Source organism: Vicugna pacos, chromosome 1, assembly GCF_048564905.1.
Source record: "Vicugna pacos chromosome 1, VicPac4, whole genome shotgun sequence".
NCBI lineage: Eukaryota > Metazoa > Chordata > Mammalia > Artiodactyla > Camelidae > Vicugna > Vicugna pacos.
Window position 1 is genome coordinate 120578564 of NC_132987.1, and position 21459 is coordinate 120600022.

At 50.4% G+C, this 21459-nt stretch overlaps 1 protein-coding gene across 2 annotated transcripts in view; it reads left to right on the forward strand.

Moving 5' to 3' along the window:
- Window positions 1–21459, forward strand: part of BACE2 (beta-secretase 2) — a 75514-nt gene that overhangs the window by 16038 nt on the left and 38017 nt on the right. The window contains exons 1-2 of one of the 2 annotated variants that reach the window (XM_072969427.1): window positions 2951–3007; window positions 17617–17705. In XM_072969427.1, coding sequence (XP_072825528.1) covers window positions 2966–3007; window positions 17617–17705 — 131 coding nt within the window. In that variant the 5' untranslated portion in view covers window positions 2951–2965. Of the gene's footprint in view, window positions 1–2950; window positions 3008–17616; window positions 17706–21459 lie in introns of those variants that run through there. The other variant, XM_072969423.1, reaches the window with a different exon arrangement.

Genomic DNA, 21459 nt, shown 5'->3' on the forward strand with positions numbered 1-21459 from the left:
GGCAGCTGCAGACAGATGAGGACGGTCTTAAAACCTTCAAGTGAGGACAGCAAGGTGGAGGAAAGACGGGACAGCGTGTGTTCAAGAAAGTAGATCCAGCGTGTGCAGGTACGTTTCGCTCGAGCGTGTCCAGGTCAGACGTCTCCAAGGTTGGGCAGGTGCTGCAGCCGAGCGAGCGCAGCCTCTGCTCCCACACATGCTCCCTCTCTCTTCCAGCCGCCACCACGGTCTTCAGGCTTTGGCACATCATCGGTCTGGTTTGTTTTTAAAAACAAGGCCTCTGACAGTGACTTATGTGCTTTTATTTCCCAGAAAGCCCCAGGTCCAGATTTGCTGACTTACTGCGATTACAGGTGGATGGCTGCATCACGCTACTTCGTAGATACTGAAAAAATACTAGATATAATTAAAGCGTGCCCTTTAAGGGGATCTTTTAACACTGAGTGGGAAACACAGCTTTGCAACAGGAACTCCTGTGTATGGAAAGTCTTTTGAAGATGGTATCTTTACATGTTTCCGTCATTCTTTGTTTTCTACCAAAAATGATACCAGTTTGTTACCTGTGAAGACAGTTTTGAACCCTTAAGCTGAATTTTCTACCTGGGTAAAAGTCTTCCAGAGAGTTTCAGCTGTTTGAGAAAAATAACAAACTCAAGATAAGTTGTCCCGTCTGGTTAGTTTGCTGGAGCTACTGATGGACATTAAGGAAGATGAAAGGTTACCACTCACTCTCCCCATTTTACAGATGAGTGAGCAGAGGCACAGACAGTGACATCCCTGAGGCAGCACACTGCATGCAGACAGAGCCAGGATTTGAAAACGGGTCTGCTGGTCCCAGGTCACATGCTCTGAACCAGTTCACCAAGCTGCCTCTTAGCACATAAGTGCTGGGTGCACACATGCACGGGTCTGAGCGCTCAGAAATATTTTCCTTGCTGGGGCAGTTCATTCTCAGACCTCCAGCATCACTCATCTGTGAGAATTCAGGAACCTTGTGAGGAACCGTGGGCCTGGTTTGATCTGAGAGAAACTGCGTGTTGCCGAGCTGAGTCAGTGTGTTTGGTCCTCGGGTGAGTGTCTAGCACATTTCACCGCCATCTCCTCCAGCTCTGGATTTGGACAACCATGTTTGCGTGTCTACAGGGTCTCAGATGGAAGCTGTGATTGACAGGATCTCAGGGCCTTGTCCCTGCACCGCACTGGCCCGGCCCCTTTTATGGGTTGAATTGTGTCCCCCAAATCCGTATGTTGAAACCCCGATCCCCAGGATTGCAGAATGTGACCACATTTGGAGATGGGACCTTTAAAGAGGAATGAAGTTAAAGTGAGGCCATGAGGGTGGCCCTAATCCCATCTGACCAGTGTCCTTGATGAGAACACACATGGAGACACCAGGGGGGGCCAAGAAACCAACCCTTCTGGCATCTAGAACCTCCAGCCCCCAGAACTGAGAAAATGAATTTCTGAGGTCTGATGAGGGGAAGAATGCATATGGCCGCCCAACCAACTCAGATTCCATCAGTTTCCAGTGTCCAAGGCCCCCCGCCCCTCCCATCGCATATCACCCAACATTCTGTGTTGGCAGGAGGCGGGGCAGGTCATCTGGGATGGAACTGTCCCTCTGCTGTAAGAACCTGCCTAGCCTTATTTTCTGGGCCACAAAAAATTCTCGTCTTAAGTCTTTTGTTCTTCAATATATGAATGTTAACATGACAGCAACACACCGGACACCCCCCACCGTGTGCCAGGAACCATTCAGTTCTTACCCCACTGAAGGTAGACTTAAGAGAAACACAGTTAATAGAGTTAAGTTTGTTTTTCACAAATCAAGACACATCCACTTGGGGCAAAATCGTGACATTCAGGTAAATTAGAAAATTATGGCTTCTTTCACTGCCAGTTTTCCAAAGGCCAAGACCATCTAGCTGCCTGCCCTTCTGAGCGCTTGAAACAATAAGAATTGGGATGTTTTGTACAAAACCTGGCACTTAAGAGTCTGAGGCTTTCGGCTGTGACTCTTACGGTCTCACCTCTGTCTGGGCAAGTTCATTGATCTCAGACCTGGCAGCCTCCTCTGGGGAGAGAAGATTTAAGACGGAGCAACTCAAATCTCCATTTGGTCCGGAAACCAAGAGGTGTAACGGGTGCTCTTGTTAGGAGCATATTAACGCTCTGGTGAGGCTGCAAGGCTCTGCGGGTAAATCAGAGCTCAGGAAACTGTGCAGGGAAATTTTTTTCCCCAAAGTCTTACACTCATTTTTTTAAATTTTATTTTATATTGAAGTGTAGTTGATTTGTAATGTCAGTTTCAGGTGGACAGCAAAGTGATTCAGTTATACATACACATACATATAAGTTTTTTCAGATTCTTTTCCACTACAGGGTATTACAAGACATTGAATATGGTTCCCTGTGCTGTACAGTAGGTCCTTGTTTATCTATTTTGTACATAGTAGGAGTGTGTATCTGCTAACCCCAAACTCCTAGTTTGCCCCTCCCCCCTTCCCCACCCGTAACCATAGTTTGTTTCTTACACTCACTTCTGAAGGGGATCTATTTTATCAGCGGAGGAGCTCAAGTTTGAGTTAATTTTGGCAGTTTCAAACAGCAATCAGTGTCTTCCAAACTTGCAAGCCCAGCATTTTTTAGGATTATTGTCAGCGATGAAACCTTGATGATTTTAAGACTTGGGCCGGATGCTGACGGTTAGAGGCCCTGGCCGGGCAGAGCAGGTGTGCGGGAGAGCTGAGAAGGCCATACCACGGGCAGGGCCCTTCTTTGCGCGACGCTGGCTTCTCTCTAGTTTCTAGTGTTTTAGGGGGTTGTGAAGTCGTGCAGTAGTTTTCACTGTGATTGTTTTCACAGACTTTTTGCAGAGTGGGCGGTGTGACCGCAAGTCAGCGCTGGGTGTGTGCACCAGGGCGCGGGCAGCGTTTAGTTGCCGTGTTTGGACATCGATAATTAGATGATTGATCGGTGGATTGTTGGAAGGTGGTATGAAGGCTGGGTATGTATTCTGTTTAATTCATTATTTTCAAATTTTATTGGACGTCGTTAATTTTTCACTTTGGGGGGGAGAGGGAATTCAGTTTTTTGATTTATATACTTCTTTTACCAGAGGCACTGGGGATTGAACCCAGCACCTCATCCGTGCTAAGCGCGCGCTCTACCCCTGAGCTCTGCCCTCCCCCGGGATGTTTACTGTAAATGGGACTCTGAGAAGCTACTGTGGTGGGGAGGGAGCAGGAGGTCATGTCACATGACCAATTCTTGGAAGATTCCAGAGAGATGCACATCCCGCCCCTCCCCCCACCCCCCGCCAGGGGAGGGGCGCCATCGGCTCTGTGGAGGGCACACCCTCCCACCCTTCAGAGAGCCCATCAGCTGCCTCACGGGGCGCTGCTGCAGAGGGCAGGCTGGGTCCGCCGGGAAGCAGTGGGAACGGGGGACTATTTAGCCGACTGGAAGCTCCCCGAGGACAGGCACCAAGTCCCTCTTGCTAACCCTCCATCCCAGGATGGTGTACCACGCCTGGCACAGGGGAGGTCCTCAAAAATATTTGCTGAATTAACCTCAGAAAGGAAGCACATTCCAGAATCACTGCCCTGAGCCTCTGACAAGCGAGGGCACAGGGCAGTGAGCCTCCCATCACTGCGGCGTCGGGCGGAAAGGTGGCTGCCCATCAGGGCGGTCCTGACAGCAGTGCCTCATTACGGGGAGGCTGGTCCGCATCCGTGGCCCCCATTCCTGGCTGGTCATTAGCCACCTGGGACCTTGTGAAGTGTGTGAACTCCAGACTCCATTCTTTGCACTGGAGATTTCATATGTTGTTTTAATTCCTAGAAGTGATTCCAGTGACAAAACAGTGACCTCTAAGGTTCATTTCGGTTCTTCAGTTTTTGTATTTAACAAAAATCTAGTCCAGTGGCTGAGGTTGGTCACCATTTTGTTAAGGCAGTTTCTGTAGTTCACGTGTGACTAAACGCCCCCAGCCATTAGTCGGTGTGCACTTGCTTGCCTGGCCCTGTTCTGGGCGTGGAGGATGCAGCAGTGAGCTGCAGGGACACAGGGTCCAGCCTCCTCATATCTTACCTTTTATTATGGAAAGATGGACAAATCAAGTGAATATATGTATTGGATGGCGGTAGATGTTACGACACTAAAACGTGGGAGCAGTCACGCTGGGAGGGGGAAGTGGTACTTACTTCTGTAGGGTGGCCGGGGAAGGTGCTGCTGACAGGGATCTGAGATGTAAAGAAAGAGGGAGTGAGGGGTGTGGGGAAGGGTGTTCCCGGCAGAAGGAACAGCCAGTGCAAAGGCGCTGCTTGGGAAGAGTGTGTGCTTGCCTTTGGAGGAACCCCAAGGCATCTCTAGTCAGGAGTGTAGTGGGTGAGTTGTGGGAGAGGAGGTAAGGAAAAAGAGGGGTGGCATTCTGTTGACAAATATTACATGGTTCACTAGGTAAATTAGGAGTTTAGTTTTGGAAAAGCCAAACTGAGATAACTTTTGTAACATCCAAGGTGGGTGGCCAGTAGCAGCTGAATGCATGTTCAAGCAAGAGGTTTAAATCTGAGAGCCCCTTGTGCAGGGGAGACATGGAAAGTCGTGAGACTGGATGCAGTCCCCGTGGGGTGGGTCTAGACAGAGGAGGTGGTGGGCTCCAAGGACGAGTTTGCTGAGATACCCCAAAGCTCCGAGGTCGGGGAGGGGAGGAGGAATCAAATGAGAGGAGGCTAGAAGGAGGTATGGCTGGAAGCCCAGTTGTCATCAGTACCAAATCCCACAGCAGGTCAGCTGATGGTCAGCTCAGGCACGAGGATCATGGTTGGCGTAGAGCAGAGCTGTTTCCACAGGGGTGGTGAGTTCAGGTGCGAACAAGGGAGGATTTGGAGACTGAGAGCAGTCAACTCTTTTAGGGGCTTTATTGTAACAGGAGTGCAGAGAAAAGGGGCCGGGGTGGGAGGAAGACGTGGGATGAAGAAACTTGCACCTTGTCTTTCTTAAGATGGGAAATGTAACAACCTGCTTGTCAGCAGGTGGGGGGGTGCTGGTAGAGGAGGGAAAACTGATGACGCAGAGGGGAGACGGGGCATTTGGGGCTGTGGTGTCCTGAGAGGGTGGTGGGCTGGGTCCAGTGCCCATGGAAGAGGTTGGACTTGGGAGGAGGTGGAGCTGCCTCTACTTTGTGTCGGTCCATGGTCGTATTTAATGATGTTACACAAGAGCTCTCATGTGTGTGGTGGAGATTTTGCCAAGGTTAATAAGTTGCAGTTTTGTCTTAGTTTTTCCCATCTCTGAAATGTTCTGGAAGATTTCTGTGTGACGGTTCTACACCCTAATTAGGAAAACATCTGTATTGTGCTGGCACGGGCACCACAGAGGACGCCTCTGTCATTTCTCTCCTGGGTTAGCATACTTTCAACATACCTGGACACCGTAAATATGTGGAGATCAGCGGAGAGTTAATGTCTTTCCTAAGAGGAATTTACTTGGAAGGCCTTTAAAAATCTTTTCAGCAGAGAATGATATCTTTGATCGCTATACGCCTATTAAAAACTTTTTTTCCCTCATGTGTTTAATAAGAAAAAAACATCAAAGTCTTTACAGACCACACAGAAATAGCCTGTTTCGTAAATGGCTGGGCTGAAAAGGGTAGCAGATCTGAAAACAATGGCTTTTTTGTGTCTTACTTTCCAAGTTTGGGTGGACCGGATGAGTCTGTGAAGAGGTTCTGTAACATGGAGATACCATTTTAGATTTAAGAAGAGGTCGCTGTGAAGGCGAGGTCACAGCCTCCACACGGAGATGCATGCGGATGTGTTAGGTCATCAGTCATCACCAGCGACACGGCCACGTGCAGCCATCGCTGCGTCAGAAGGTGTCTGCACCCTCGTGGTACTTAGGGCTTAAATCACATTTTCTGCTTTCAAAGCACTTAATGATAGTGTTGTACGTGTATTTTCCCTACATGTGCGCGGAGTTTATTTCAAATAAACTCCAGTAGACTAACCTCACAAGGCCTTTGGCGGGTCAGTGTCACATACAGTGAGGTCATGATTTAGCCATCTATGTGCTCCATCCACAGTCATGGGCTGTGTAACTGGCAGTCCATCACCCTTTAGGAAATTTACTTTCCTCATCCTTTTGTGTTTACACAGTATTAAAATCGATTATAGAACCTTGACAAACATCATCGTAAACATAGGGAGTTACTTTTCAGTGTGTTGATTGGTGTGGGAAAGGGCTTAGAAATTAAACTTTTAATTCAGAAGGAAAACCTCAAATAAGTTATGGTTACTTGTGACTTAGTCCTATAGCCAATTCAACAGAGACTGAAAACTATCATTGAAGAAAAGGCCAATCTGTGGTCTGGACGTGAGGTGGTGAATTCCATGAGGGGCCCCTTCTGTCTCCATGGCCCAGGCACGTGGTAGATGCTTACCAAGTATTTATTGAAAACTGAATCTTCCCAAGAGAATCCAAACAGGATTTCAAAGAGATACTTATATACCTCTGTTCACAGCTGCATTATTCACAATAGCCAAAGGGTGGAAGTAACCCAAGTGTCCATTGATGGATAAATGGCCAAAAAAAAAGTGGACTATGCATACAATGGAATATTATTCAACCTTAAAAGGGAAGGACATTCTGACTCATGCCACAACATGCATGAACCTTGAGGACATTATGCTAAGTGAAATACGCCAGTCGCAAAAGGACAAATACTGGATTCCACCTAAGAGAGGTCCCGAGAGGAGTCAAATTAACAGAGACAAAGTAGAAAGGTGGTTTCCGGGAGCGGGGGAGCGGGAAACAGGGAGTTAGCTGTTTAGTGGGTAGAGTGTCTGCTTGAGATGATGGAGAGTTCTGGAGCTGGATGGTGGTGATATCAGCACAACGATGTGAGCATCTTAATGCTGCCGAACTGTGCACTAAAAGTTGGTTAAGATGGTAAATTTCACGTTATGCGTGTTTTACTACCGTTACAAAATGAGTTTGAATACCTGGAATCATACCGAGGAGTAACCATTTTATAATAATAGTAATTTGAAAATCTTACCTGTTGCTCCAGCGACTGCATGCTGTCTCTTTGTTGTTTTTTTTAATATTACTGAAAATTCTAACAATGTTTGAAAGTTGGGGGTTAGGATGAAGTTAATCCTGTGTCTTTTTTTTTTTTTCTGAAATTTCAGATCTGAAATGACTTTCTATTTGCAGTTACCAACTCGAGCAAAAGGAAAAATTTCATGAAACTCCAGAAATGTCTTAAGAGTTAAGACATTACACCTTTGATGAGAATCTATTTAAAGTCCTTTGGAAAATGTGCAGAAAGAACCAATTTCTAACTAAAATGATGTCTTCTCAAATCCCTGGAGATGTGTGATGGGCTTTGGGGGGCAGCCTTAGTTAACCCTTTGGGGAGGAAAAGTTTAGCTTACCGCTCTGTTGACTGACACTTCCCTACTTGGCCCCTCCCCGCCCCATCATCAGAATGTGAGGCAGGCCTGCTTCTGTCCTTTTTCAGTAGTGTTTTCTGAGAAGCAATTCAGCTTGCACTTTCCTTTCAGTGGGAAAAAGGATCATTCGTTTTATTGGCAGTGATGAGGTCCAGCCTTGTGACTCCCAAGCCTCGTCTGTTTAAGTATCCACTTTCACTCTTCAATCAGTGGGGCTGCATTCTGCCAGCAGGTAGATTGTGTAGCCTCAGAGGCTGAGGAAAGCTCTGCAGCCAGGGAGGTCCCTGGGGCCTTGGCATCCTCCATAGAAAAGCTGTCCCTTGCACTCTTTCTCCCCATCCCTACCCTCCTCCCGAGTTTGCCTCCAGAGACGGAGGGGCTGGCAAAGCAGATAGAAGCATCCAGCCCACCTGTCTCTGAATATCCCCTTGTAAACTTACAGGGACTTTCTGGCTTCCGACTCTCACTTCCAGAAGCTTGGTGGACGTGAGGCGGCTTACAGTGGCTCCCCTCTCAGTCCATCCTTGGCTTCTCCGTCCAAGAGGCAGAGAACCAGGCGCTGGCTGTTGTGATCCCTGGAGACAGTGCCACCCCGTGTGGCCTCTTGGCAAACAACCAGGCGCCTTCTTCACGTGTGATGCCAGGGACTCAGCTCTGAGCCCAGGGGTGAAGTGGCATGGGTTCTGACCCTGCCTCTGCTGGTCCAGGAGCAGCCCGGCTGCGTGGTCACACCTAGACTTGTGTGCGGGTGTCGCCTCTGATTCCCAGCAGCCTAAACGGATGCCTGGAGCTTCCGACTATTACGTGAAAAAGCCCAGGGTTGGTACTCACTTGTGAGGATGTGACCCAGAGCTGGAGAGTTTACAGATTCAGCTTCATCAGGCGGTGGGTTTAGAGGACGGTCTTCTCTTCTTTCTCAGGTGCTCTCTGGTGCCGTTACCACACTGTTCAAAATTGTCCTCAGAGCTTAGGAGACTCTGCGCTTGGGAGACCTTGGAACTCACCAAAACCCCGGAAAGGCTTGGACCCTGAGAAAAGCCAGCCAGAAAGCTGACAGTGACTGGACTTGAGTCTCTTGGGACAGGATGGCCTCAGTGATGTTGGGCACCATTCATTTACTCATTCATTCAACAACCTTTACTGAGCACTCACTGTGCCAGGCACTGCACTCAGAGCTAGCCACACGAAGATCACTGGGGTGATCCAAGGAGGTGGAAGGGGAGAGAGAGGAACACAGCCAGCTTCAGGAATATTCTGGAAGTAGATTGATAGGACACACAGACTCCTGCAAGTGGAGGCAGAGAGCATGGGAAGGGAACGAGGGAGCTTGGGCATTGGGGGTGAGGGAGCCGCTCACCAGGGCGAGGAAGAAAAGGCCAGCCTAGTGAAAACAGCATTTGTGGCCTTGGATCTGAGCACCCCTGGGCGGATCCCTGCCTAGTCCCAGCTGCTGCCGGTGCTACTGACACGCGGTCACGTCCATCACCTGCCACAGGACCATCCGCTGTGCACCAGGGGGCTGACCGCTAAATACACAGTGTCCATTCTGGAGCGTGTGCACGTCACTTCTGGGCTGCGTCCAGACTAGCTGCAGTGCGGAGACTTGCAGTGAAAGTCTGCTGGGGAATCTGATGCGTGTCGTGTTTGGCGCAGTGAGGTATTTGAGATGTCAGCCCCACAGCGAGAAGAAAACGTCGCATTGGCCCTGTCTGAGAAATTGAGCCACCCCGAGGTGCCAGGCACCACTTCGGGTGCATCACACATACATCATCTCCTGGGCCCCTTGAAGTGGCACTCTTTGTGGTCCCGCCTTAGGGATCACCCTCCCTTACACCGAGGCTCAGAAATGGTGCTTTACCTAGGGTTCCACAGCAGATAGGAGGCTAAGCCCAAGTTCAAATCCAGGTCTAACAGACGCGAAAACCTTTATTTTTTCATGCTGCTCTGCTTTGGAGAAAGTACAGGGTGTGTCCTGGGGCCACAGGTAGGAAATGAACTTGAAACCAGCCTCCTGTGAAGAGACATGGTCACGGCACATTTAAGGGCATCGGCCGTGGGTCTGTGATAAAGCCTCCCCCACCTCAGAGATCCAGCCTCTCTGTTCATCCTAAGAGGGATGGGTTGTTTGAAAAGTTCGACAGCTCAGACGGGGGCCGCCCCTACCTCCAGTCACTGGCCTGCTACCCCAGTGACAGGCGTCAGCTGCAAAGGCAGTGGCAGCTCCCATGTCCAGAAGGACTGATTTCAGGGTGACTTCTAGTCTTCTAAAACAGAGACACCCACACCAGCCCTCCTACACCCCCAGCCTCCCCGGCCAGTCCTAACCTGCCAAGCCCTAAGCGTTCAGGAGAGCCGTCACCACGTTCGGGTCAGGCAGCCAAGCTGGTGCCCGTCCTCTCTCCAGCAGCCGCTTGGCAGTTGCGGTCTTCCCAGGAGCCAAGGAATCTGCGGGTCTCTGGACTGTGTTTTTCTAGTAAGAGCCCCGTCTGTAAGAGGGAAGCCCATGTGCACACATGCACGCGCACACGCACACGCACACGCACTCACACACACACACACACACGCACACACACCCCACCCCGCCCCTGAACGGTGTCGCTGACTTCTGTAACAGCTGTTTGGGTTAAGGGGAGCCCTTGCAAAATGATTTTTTTCCTTCCTTCTCTATAAAAACAACCTTAATTTTAGAACGTGGAGAAATGGCGCGTGGCAATTATTTTCACTTCCTTCAACAAGACGTGTTTAAGTAAATGAGATTCATTTCCACCGTCGAAGCACTGAGCAAACCTGATTAGCAGGATCAGTGCCTGCATCACATGTGGTAGCTGTGGGCAGACAGCCCCGTGCAGCTGGGCCGGGGAGGACCCCGCTGCTGGGGGCTCTGCTTGCCAGCAGACTTCAGCAGATGGGCTGCTAATGTAATTAGGAATCGTTGTGTTAAACGAGCTGTTATTTAAATGATCTGCTAATTTTCCTATCTATTAACCTGCTGAAGAAGAGGCAGTGGTATCTGAGACATCTCAGGCTGCTGTCCCTGACTGGATGCCTAAACAGTGCTGCCCTTTCATACAACCTTTTACCTTATTCCAGCAATTAGCAAGTGGCTTTCTGTGGGGCTGTTGCCCAATGCAGAGTTCAGGAGGGACGGTGGGAGGTGTGCACTAAGTGTCAACTGGGTGGCGGGGCTGTGGTGTGGTAGCTTGTTTGAGGGATGTTGGACTCTGCGGGGCATGAGGCAAGGTCTGTGTGAGCCAGCCTTCCCTTGTTCCTCTCTACCCTGAGACACTGGTGGGGACGGAGCAGTGAGGCAGCAAGGAGGAGAAGGCTAATTCAGGGCCTCATTTGGGGCCTCCTGGGAGGCAGCGCAGGGCCATCCACCTGGGGATCGAGGAGGTGGAAGCCTTCATCCATCAGCTGTCGTGTCGGGGGGGGGGGTTCAGGGCTGTTCCCAGGAGCGAGTGCTGACTCCCTGGCCCTTCAGGCCTGCCCTGGATGCTGGGAGAGCCCCCACAGCTGGAGTGAGCACCAGGCACGTGGGGGGCACCCTGCTCATCCCCTCCCTCCTAACTCTGGTTAGCTTTGGATATCTAAGAGGAAGCCTGTGACTGTTGGAGACCGCAGCTGGGAAGTTAGGGTAGCCACCCTCGCCAAGTCTAGAAAAGCTAAATGAAGTCTGTGCGCAGCCGTAGCAGGAGTTTGGCTGGGTGAACTCCGGCTTCTTGGCAGGTTGGCCGCCTTTGTCAGCTTTCCACGCCTGGGCGGGGCTCGTGCCTGCTTCTTTCCCACCTTATGGTGATCAGCCAATTCCTGTTAGAGGCAGTCGTTAATGGAGACAGTCCTGAAGAGACTAAGAAAAAATGGTTTGCTCTCGAGCAACTTACAAGCTCATTGAGAGGACAGATGTGCAATTTGGAGAAATGAGAGGCCAGGAAGAGATATCAGGCGACCAAGGGGCCAAAACTCAGGGCACGACTGTCAGGGGAGAAGAGTGAATCAGGGCTGAAGATGAAAGGCCTTTGGAGGGTGTGAGACAGCCTGGGTCTCAAGGACAGCAGTGTGTGTGGTTTGTACTTACCCTCTGCTGCCTGGCAGACAGCGTGAGAGGTGGCTTCCAATTGTGTCAAAACAAAGCGAGGAACGTGAAACCCCACAAGGCGGGCCACTTTAAAAACAAGTCAGCTTTGTCCAGGCAGAGCAAGGCATGGTGGTGAAGGCCTGACCGTCCCCAAGAACGTTCCTGAAGGAATTTTCCTGGAGAATCTCTTAGATTCGAACTGCTCCAGAATCAGCCACTGGGATTGTTACGGAGTTTTTGTCAGCAGCTGACCTCAGGTTTCCCTGCCTCCCGCTGAAAGTTGCATGTAGGTCAGTTACCTGCTTCCTAGATGAGGGAGCAGAGAGGCAGGGCAGGAGAAGGACTGCCCCGCACAGGCTCGGGCGCGGTGGACCGCCACTTGGTCCCAGATGCCGCGCGCTCTGTCACTGCTCAGCAAAGTGAAGAGCCATGGTGACATGAAGACAGGACTGCCCTCCTGACACGGAGATACGGCTGTTCATCTCTGAAAGGTATCTGGTTCCCACTCACTAGTAATTTGTGTGTAATGGCTGTCCTCGTTTCGTGATTATTTTATAAAACCTCGTTCTGCAAATTTGAGTGGGACTGCTGGAATTGGAGAGTATTATCAAAGAGGCATCTTTCAAAGAAGAAAGTCTGCGTTTGAAGGATAATAGAATTTCCACACATTGTCCTTCTTGTCCTCCAGAAGCGATCATCTAAGGTCTTTTGCCGTCTCCAAGTTATGAGTATAATTGGTTGGTGTGCTGTGCAGGTTGCTTTTATAAGTGAATAAACACATTCTGTTTCCCTGGAACATGCGTCTCTCCTGTTAATCCACATTCGGTGCAAGTCTCTGAGTCCCAGCTTTCCCCTTTACTCGGCAGCTGCCCTGGGCGCTGTCCAAGGTACTGCATGGATGAGGCCCATGAACTCCATGGTCCCCCCACCCCACCCTGCTCTCACGGCGGTGCCCTGTGCTGGGGTGTTCTCTGGAGAAGAAAGGCTCCAGTGTGGAAATGATACATCAGGCTGGGGACGCGGGATTCTCAGGAACAGCCTTTTAGGTGTTTCCAAGAGCACAGTTAGAGGAAGGAGGTGTCTGCAACTGAGACTGAGAAGGAGGGGCCGTGACGGGAAAACCAGGAGCTTCTGAAGCTTCCAGGAGGGACTGGTCAGTGGTGGCCAGTGCTGCGTGCAGGCCAGACCACATAGCAGAGAGTTCGCAAGTGACCATGGGTTAAAAGCACGGAGGTCCTTGGTGGGCTTGGCCGGCCCTGGAGGGGTGAGGCAGAAGCCGCCTGTCAGCAGACTGTGGAGAGAAAGGCAAGAATTGAGACGAGGCAAGCCCACTGATGCTCGGCTGTGAAGAAGCAGTAGCTCCAGGAAGAGTGTTTGGGTTTTGCTGTTTTTAAAAAGTGGACAGTAAATCTGTCCCATCAACTCCTGTGATTCCAAACCTCTGTAGGTCTTATGGTTTGGATCATGGGCAGCTTTTGAGGACAGGCAGGTAGGCACTTCGTACTTCGCTGCTGGGTTCTTGGCTCTGTGGGCTGCTTGGTGTTGGGGAGGAAGTGGGGCTTCCACCACCACCACCCCCCCCCGCCCCAGCATTTCTGCATTTCTTGTTGTCAAGTGAGGATGCTGCTCCTTACACGCTTCTGAGTCATTTTCAGTTGGGTTTCGAAAGTGCAAAACATTTCCTGAATTCGAGACTATGTATGTATTTTATGTATTTTCAGTGTCCCTTTATGGGGCTGAACGATGTCCTCCAGGGTTGGACTGTTGTGTCTGCCTGGAGTGGAACCCGAGGAGGCAGGAGATGATGTTGGAAATCCCCAGGGTAAAGACTCAGCAGGTGATATTGTGTGTGTGGAGCAGGGTGAGGTGGCCAGGAGGAGCCTGCGTGCGCTCTGAGCCTTCACATGTCACTGGCTTCAGGGTGGATCCTGTAAAATTTATAGGACAAACTGCATTTTTTTTCCCGTTGTGGTTGAGACTAGGACTTGCAAAAGGGAAGCTGTGGCCCTGGCAAGAAGTCAGCGTGAGAAATGTCTGTTTCCAGGTCATCACACAGAAAAAACTGTCGGCTTGTTTGCAGCTCAGACGTTCGTTACCTGAAGCCCAGCTCAGAGGCTTTACTGCTCCCTGGAAATCCATTCCTTGCCCAACTCTGCGGCTGCCTCGTTTATGGGGCCATCTCTCTCCTCTAATCATATGCTCTAGGAAGAGCCGGGGTGGGGACCAGCTTGGCCAAGCCATGACTCCGAATTGAATCTTCTTGAAAGCTGATTTCTGCTGAAACAGCTGGAGAAGTCTGCTGGTGCCGAATGCCTGGGCACTTAGAAGTCCTCTGTGTCAAAGAAAGCCGTCTGTGTTTTGGTGTGACTTTGTTTTGTGTCGCCTGCCTCTGCAAGGGGGCACGACGTGCAGTGTGGCAGAAGTGAGGACGGGGGTGTGTAAGGGGACCGGATCCTGCTGTGATGCGGAGGCGGTGGGTGGAATTCCACCCCGAGGAAATGTTTGCAGAGAAAGTCCCTGGTCACCGGAGCCATTATCCCCAGGACAGGAGTCCTGTTTGCCTTGCCCGTGACTGGCTGTGCAGCAGCCTCCAGTATGTGGAGCGCTAGCTGGGAGCCCGGGCTGCCAGGAGGCCTGGCCTTTCCACACGCGTCCTGCTGGACTGTCTCCCAGCGAGACCCTGGAAAGGCTTGTAAAAGCAGCATGGCGTCCTTGTGCAGGATCTGCAGCTTTTATTACTTGTGACTTTCAATGACTGAGAAAAAGTATTTCTCACCGTTATGCAATCGGGTATCTTTGGGGGGGGCGGGGCTGATGTGTCTTATCTGATTGTCTCACACACTTCTTTTAAAGGTTCGAAATTTCCTGATTTGCCCCATGAAGGAATTCTGTTGTTCTTTTTCCCCTTTCTTCTTCATCTCTCTACTATTTTCACCCAAGCAACTTTGAAAGCTCATCTTGCCTTCAGGAACCATTTAAATCCAGGACATGGAAACCGGGCTGAGGACTCAGGGCCCTGTGAGTCACATGGATTATCAGGTCAGCTGGGACTCTGTCTGCTGGCAGGACAGCAGCCTCAGGCTCGACACACAGCGTTTTGGAACTTTACTTAAACGATGGGTGAGGTTCTGGACCTTGCTGGGTTTCCCATCACCCCTGTGTGATGTTGTGACTTATATGAACAAATACATATTTATACAAAGAAATCTATATTTGATCTTCATTCCCACTCCGGGCATAGGGCTCCTGAAACCCTTGGAAGTTCCTCAGCAACAAGAGTGATAAAGGTCTTTTGTTATTCAGAAAAAGCCCCTTCCTGGCAGCCCTGAGTTATGCCAATGAGCTGGCTTTTGGAAAGGCCCTAAGGATGGGGAACAAACCCTGAGACTAGAGAGCTGGCACTTCCGGTTTCATTCCCAGGGAGGGGAGAGCCATTGGAGGTTAAATCAATCACCAGTGGCCAGTGATGTGATCAATCATCCCTGCCCTTGAGGCCCCCAGAAAACTACGTGGCAGGAGTAAAGCAGAAAATGTGACACAGGGCATCACAGGATTAAGAAAATCATGTAGCTGTGTTACTGAACTCAGGCTCAGCTGTTCACAGGGGAGAGGGAAGCGTGGCAGGCGAGGCCAAGCTGTTTGCCCTGAGCCAACATGACAGAGCCACCGTCCACTGAGATGGGGACATCTGTGGGCGCAACAGGTTTTGGAGCTGGGGGTTCAGTTCTGGATGTATCGGACTTGAGAGGGTGTATTTGTTTCCTGCTGAAACAAAGTACCACGAACTGAGTGGTCTGAAAGAGTACAAATTCCTTCTCTCACAGTTCTGGAAGTCTGGAATCGGGGTGTCAGTGGGGCCACACTCCCTCTGAGACTCTGATTAGAATCCTTCCTGCCTCTTCCAGCTTCTGGGGGTGGCCGGTCACCCTTGCGGTCCTTAGCCGGCAGCTGCATCTCCCATCGCGCCCATCGCTGCCTCTGTCGTCCGAGGGCCTTCTCCCTGGGCGTCTGATCTTTGCGTGGCTTGTGCCTCTTCTTCTAAGGACTCGGGTCATGTTGGATTAGGACCCGGCCTCTAAGCTCATCTGAGCTCGAAGACATCTACAAAACCCCTGCTTCCAAGTCAGGTCACCTAATGAGGTTCTGGGCGTTTAGGACTTCAACACATCTTTCTGGGGACACAACTGAACCCGTAACACATGGCTATTCGACATCCAGGTGGGGGTGTTGAGTAGGAAAAGCCTGTAGCTCAGAGGGGAGGCCCGGGTTGGAGATGAAGCTTGGGGAAGTCGTGGGCACATGGAAGGTGCTTAAGGCTGTGAGACTCGATGGGGTCACTGAGAGAGGGAGTGAGGCTGGAGCCCAGAAGTGGTGCCAGAGCTGAACCCCCAGGGAAGCTGCAGCACATGGGGGAGGTGGGAACCCCAGCAACGAGCCTGAGACGGTTGGTTAGAAGTGGAGGAGGAGCACTAGGAGAGCGAGGGGTCCCGGGATCCAAAGTGAAGAGCGCGTTTCCAGGAGGAGGGAGTGAGGGACTGAGCCAAATTCGGCTGATGGGTCGAGTCAGAGGAGGCTGGAGAACACTCCAGGGTTTGGCCCCCCTGCGGGTCTTGACAAAAACTACAGCTTCCCTGTTGATGGGATTATCCTGCGTGAAACCTTGAGTGTCCATCTCTGGGGCTGTATTTTTCGTGTTCTATGTCTATTTCTAGAAGATTCCTTTATTTGGTAAACAGTCGGCTATGTGTCTGGACTTGGGGTAGAGGCTGAGCATAGAAGGATGGATACTAGACGCCTGGACCTCCCCCTGGACACGACTGTTTCTGGGGAAGATGGGTGAGACAATTAAAAGGCGGTGCAACAGCTCAGTCTCACTGGCCACTAGGGAACTGCACATCAAAACCCCAGTGAGATACCATGCCACACCCGCTAGCATGGCTGTACTATAAAAGACTAATAGCACCATGGAGCTATTGGATAAAATGGACTGTTGATAAATGCTTGTGGGAGGGTACAGTGGTATCTCTACTTTGGAGGTCTGCTTGGCAGTTTTTTAGAAAACATTAAAAATCCATCTAGCCCAGGACCCAACAAGTTTCACCGTTAGGTATTTACCTAAGAGAAATGGAAACTACGTCCACAGAATGACTTGCACAAGAAGGTCCATGGCAGCCTTAGTCACAGCAGCCTAAAACTGGAAGCCACCAGATGCCCATCAAGAGAAGGCTGGACCAGTCGTGATACATTCCTGCAGAGGAACCCTACTCAACGGTGAAGAGCACCTATACCCAGGACAACATGAGGAAAGCCCAAAGACATACTGAGTAGAAGCCAGACCCTCCCCTCACCAGCCCCCACCCCCCAGAAAAACCCAACACGCATGATTCCATTTACATAATGTTCAAGAACTGGTGAAACCAGTCCATGGAGATAGAAAGTCAGAAAGTGGTTGCCTCTGAGGAACAGGAAGGATTGACTGGAAACGGACATAAGGGAACCTTTTGGGAATAATCAGAATTGTTGTATTTTGGTTTGGGAAAACACCATGTCCAAACTCCCCAGTGGAAAATCCAAGATCTTGCATTTTTATTGTATATAAATAACTCACTAAAACTAAAAACAAAAAAGATACCTGTGACAGGTGTTCCCAGGTGCTTACCAACTGCCAGGAGGGGGCCAGGGAGGCGTCCTGGTGGGGAGGTGCTGTTGACTGAGGATTTCTGAGTGACACTGGAAAGGCAGGAGGAGGGCCACCAGCCAAGTGACGACCCCAGCCACAGTCCGGGGTGGGAAGGGGCTTTGCCTTGTTACCAAGTACCAGGGACTGAGAAAGGAAACCCCAGTTATTTCCCTGAATTTATCTTTTAAGGTTTGGCGTGTATCTGAGGCAAAACTGATTCCCCCTCCTGTGCGAGCTTCCTAATGGACTGTGTTCAGGGTTCAGTTTTGTAACAGTTTTTTCAATAAATTTCTGATCGATAGAAGTTTTTCCAAGTAATAAATTGTTCTTGGTACTTCATTTTTAGAAGAAGTATTCAGGAGTGTAACCTGATGGTTTCTGTGTTTTTCCCTAAAAAATAAAAGCTGCAGATACTCGTCGACACCGGGAGCAGCAACTTCGCGGTGGCGGGAGCCCCGCACTCCTACATCGACTCGTACTTTGACGCGGAGAGGTGAGTGATGGGTCCGCGCCTGGCGTGGCCAGGTTTGGGGGCACCCCAGGAACACTGCAGAATGCACTGGAAGAAGACAGCCAAAAGTCTATTTCACATTAAGGAAGACGTGCCCATGCGCATATCTGTGATTGTAGGTATGTGTATACGTGTGTGCATATGTAGGTATCTGTGTGCACATGGTGGCATGTGTATTTGTGTATATGCGTATATAGTTGTGTGTACATGCAGATATCTGTGTGCACGTGTGTGTGGTGGCATGTATATTTGTGTGTGGTGCACATGTGCGAGCATGTGTACGTGCACGTGTATACATGCGCATTCGTTCCAGATGAACACAGGAGGGTTCTCCTAGTAACCTTGGTGCGTGCTCATGAGATCTGCTCGATGCAAATCCATGTCAGACGGGAGCCTTGTCATCATACTGGAGTTGCAGGGAGCACGTGGCCCTTTGCTGTTTCTCTAGCCCCTCCAGTCCTAGCGCGGAGGTGAGCTCCAGCAGGGAGGGGAGCATTGGATGTGAGTGTGAGACTGTTGTGGGCGGTGGCTTGGAAAGCCACGTTTGCATTGCCCCAGTGTTCAGTGGGGTCAGGGTGGTTCACAGAAACCATTTCTATGCAGGCAGATGTGCCTGGAGAGAGAAATCCATGACCCATTTGGACAGGATGTGTTGTGAGCACCCAGCGTTCAGGCCTGTGACGGGGCTCCGCAGTTGTAGGCGGGGTTGGGAGAAAGAGTGGAGCCTGGATGGAGGTCTCTGGAATGAGGCCAGCTCTGCACAGTGCAGGCCTGGGCCCCTGGGACCCTGGGCTCCGGGAGCTCTGGGTGGGCCCCCAGGAGAGCCACTGGGTCCTCGTGTGTGTCACTGGTCACCTCTGGAGGAGCCCGTGGGGTCAGAGTCACTGTCGTTGGTACCTGTTGCTGCCTTAATGCTCTGCGCATTTTAACTTCCCATCTGTTGTTGTGACGCTAAGGTGGGGACTCCACAGCTAACACAGGCAAGCTGACACGGACTTAGCTTTTTAGGGTCAGGCACTGCTACATCACACTTCCCTGCTGCAAATCCTCCTTGTGTCTTTCCTTTCTCGCTTTCCTCACCCTCAATCTTTTGTTTGGGGGAATAAACCCTGACTTTAGTTGGGGAAGAAAAGAAAGGACACACAGGAGGAAAAGTGACAACTGAGAAGCTTCTGAAAGTCCTGTTAATGAGGCAGGATCCTTTACACAGAAGCGCCCGCCTACCTCCTCCCCGTGCGTCTTGGTCTCCGTTTTGGTGGCACAGAGAGGAGTGGTCCCCTGGGTTTCCAGCTGGAGGGGAGTGGGGGCTGGTGCTCTGTGGGCCTCCGGGGCTACCGTGATATCTGGTTGGCCCCTCCTTCAAGGAATCAATGGCTTAATGTGGGAGTCAGTGTGTTGACAACCTTTTATCGTTGAAATTCCCGATGGAACTCCTGGTTGCGATCAAGAGGCTGACGTGCACCCTGAAGTTGCTGCTGTAACCTCAGATATGTGTGAGATGGGGCAAGGGGTGTGCAGGCGGGGGAAGGAGGTTGGCTTATGATGCACCCACTACCCTTGGCCTGTTCCCGCTCAGACTGTGGTTCATCCACATCCCCGGCCCCAGACAGCCTCCTGCCCTCAGTCGCTTCATCATGGAACCAAACCTCTCTTTATTCATGTAGCACAAGAGGTCCAGGAGCCTAGAGACTGGCCCAAGTCCAGGCTGCTAGGCCAGCAGGTGCAAAACTTTGGCCCTGGCACCCCCTGTTTGTAACGAGTGCTTTGTAATGCCTTGAACTGAAATGCAAAGGTAGTATGTCACCAATGTATGTAATTCTGAATGCCCTGATGCAGTATGGGAGGGTGGGGGGATAAAAGAAGGCAATTTACAGGTGATCAGTACCTCAATCTGTAAGCACTCTGGGTAGGAGACACGTGAAGTCGGGGGGTGTGTGAGGCTGTGAGCATCGACCTAGCCATGCAGCGCCCAGCACAGACTGATAAAATCGGATTAAAACAGACTCCGACACCCAGAGCAGCTTGGGTTGATGACATGATTCTTCCAGATGGGTGAAGACTCTTGGTAAAGTTTCCCCCCAAAGTATCACCTTCCCTCAACGTACACAATAGTTACATTCCGGGAAATGCCATGTCTATTACACTAAGTGAAGAATGTGTTGGTGGCAGAGCAGGCCCAGCTCTGCGTCTTTCTCACTGCAAGGCTCCTCCCAGTCCGCACACTTACCCAGCCTCCCCACGCCCACCGCGGGCTCTGCCTGCCGTCGAGGAAGAATAGACATCCTTGGAGCTCAGGTACATCTTTAACGGTTTTCCTCCTGGAGTAATTTTGTTTTCCATCACACGTCTGTAGACCTGTGATACAAATCGAGGGGAAAAAAGTGCAGGACAGTCAAGCCAAGTTTGGGTGGGTGTACATCTACTTTATAGATTTAAATGTGCGAATCTAGTGCCGTGGGTGGTCATTTCCTCCCCAGCAGGTAAGTGCTGGGCTTTGATAAAGGTCGGAGTGTGCTTTTCAACCCCGTCATCCTTTTGCAATGCAGATGCAGTTATTGAAACTTTCAAGGGTAAATAATAGTCCGTGTTACAAATGCTGGATACAGTGTCATTTAATATGTGTACAATATTTAATCAGGGCAGTAGACACCTGGGTGTCCTTCTCATGTCTTCGACTTTGCTCATTGTTTGCTTGAATCATGGTTTTCCTTCAGCCTTCGGTGGGGCCCATCCTTATAACTTTCCTCCTGGCCAGGTTTGGCTTCGGGTGGCAAGTGGCTCCTGTCTTTCTTATTTAAAGACTGAGCTTCTCTGGTTTCTTCACACCTGATTTAATGTGAAGGCTCCTGGGAACCTCCCTAGCTCCCGTGACCGCTGGGCCTGCCTTCCTGCTAACCCCACAAGAGAATTCAGGCGTCCCTCCCAGCCTGAGCACTCAAGTTTCTCATCGAGTTCTCCTTTTGTGAGCAAATAAAAGGAGATACAGCGGAACCTGCCAGCCTGAACCCAGGACCCCTGCATTGTCGGTTTCTTCCCAGTGGCACTTCCATCATTCAGACCTTGACCTGCCTTCCTCATTTGCAAGTATTGCTGAAATTTACTGAGTACTCATGAAACTTGACCCCCTTTGGGCCCCCAGCCCTGGTACTGCCCTTCTTTTAAGGAGATCAATGCTTCCACGGGGCTATCAGATTTCTTCTTAGCTGAATCAGATGTGAAGCCTCACATTTCTGAGTTTTAGGGAAGTTCTGTTCCATCAACTGCATTTCTACTAACATATGCATGTTACAGGTTAAATACTTGGTTAGATTTATATTAACCTTTCTTTCTCTCCTTTCCTCTGTTTTTTCTGCATGCTTCTCACAGGCTTTTGTTAACACAGATTTATTCTTAGGACGATACAAGTGATGAACATAATTTCCTATGTAAATTACGTACGATTAATTTGTGTGATGCTTTCAGTGAACTTCCGCTTTGGCCTAAGGTACACCGTCCACCATTGTGTCTGATGGAAGCGGAGAGAATGTCCTCACTTCCTTTCTCAGTGTTTGACAAAGGTTTCTTTTCTGAGCCGTGGCTCCTACCCTGTGATGTTCCTGCATTTGCTTGTTCCTCTGATCTCTTCGTTATAACAAGGCTTCCGGTTGGGCTCGTCAGCTGCTGAGTCAAGTCCTGCGTCTCTGGGTGTTCAGGCTGAACGCTTCCTGGAACATTTCCCCGTAATTGGAGGGTTGAC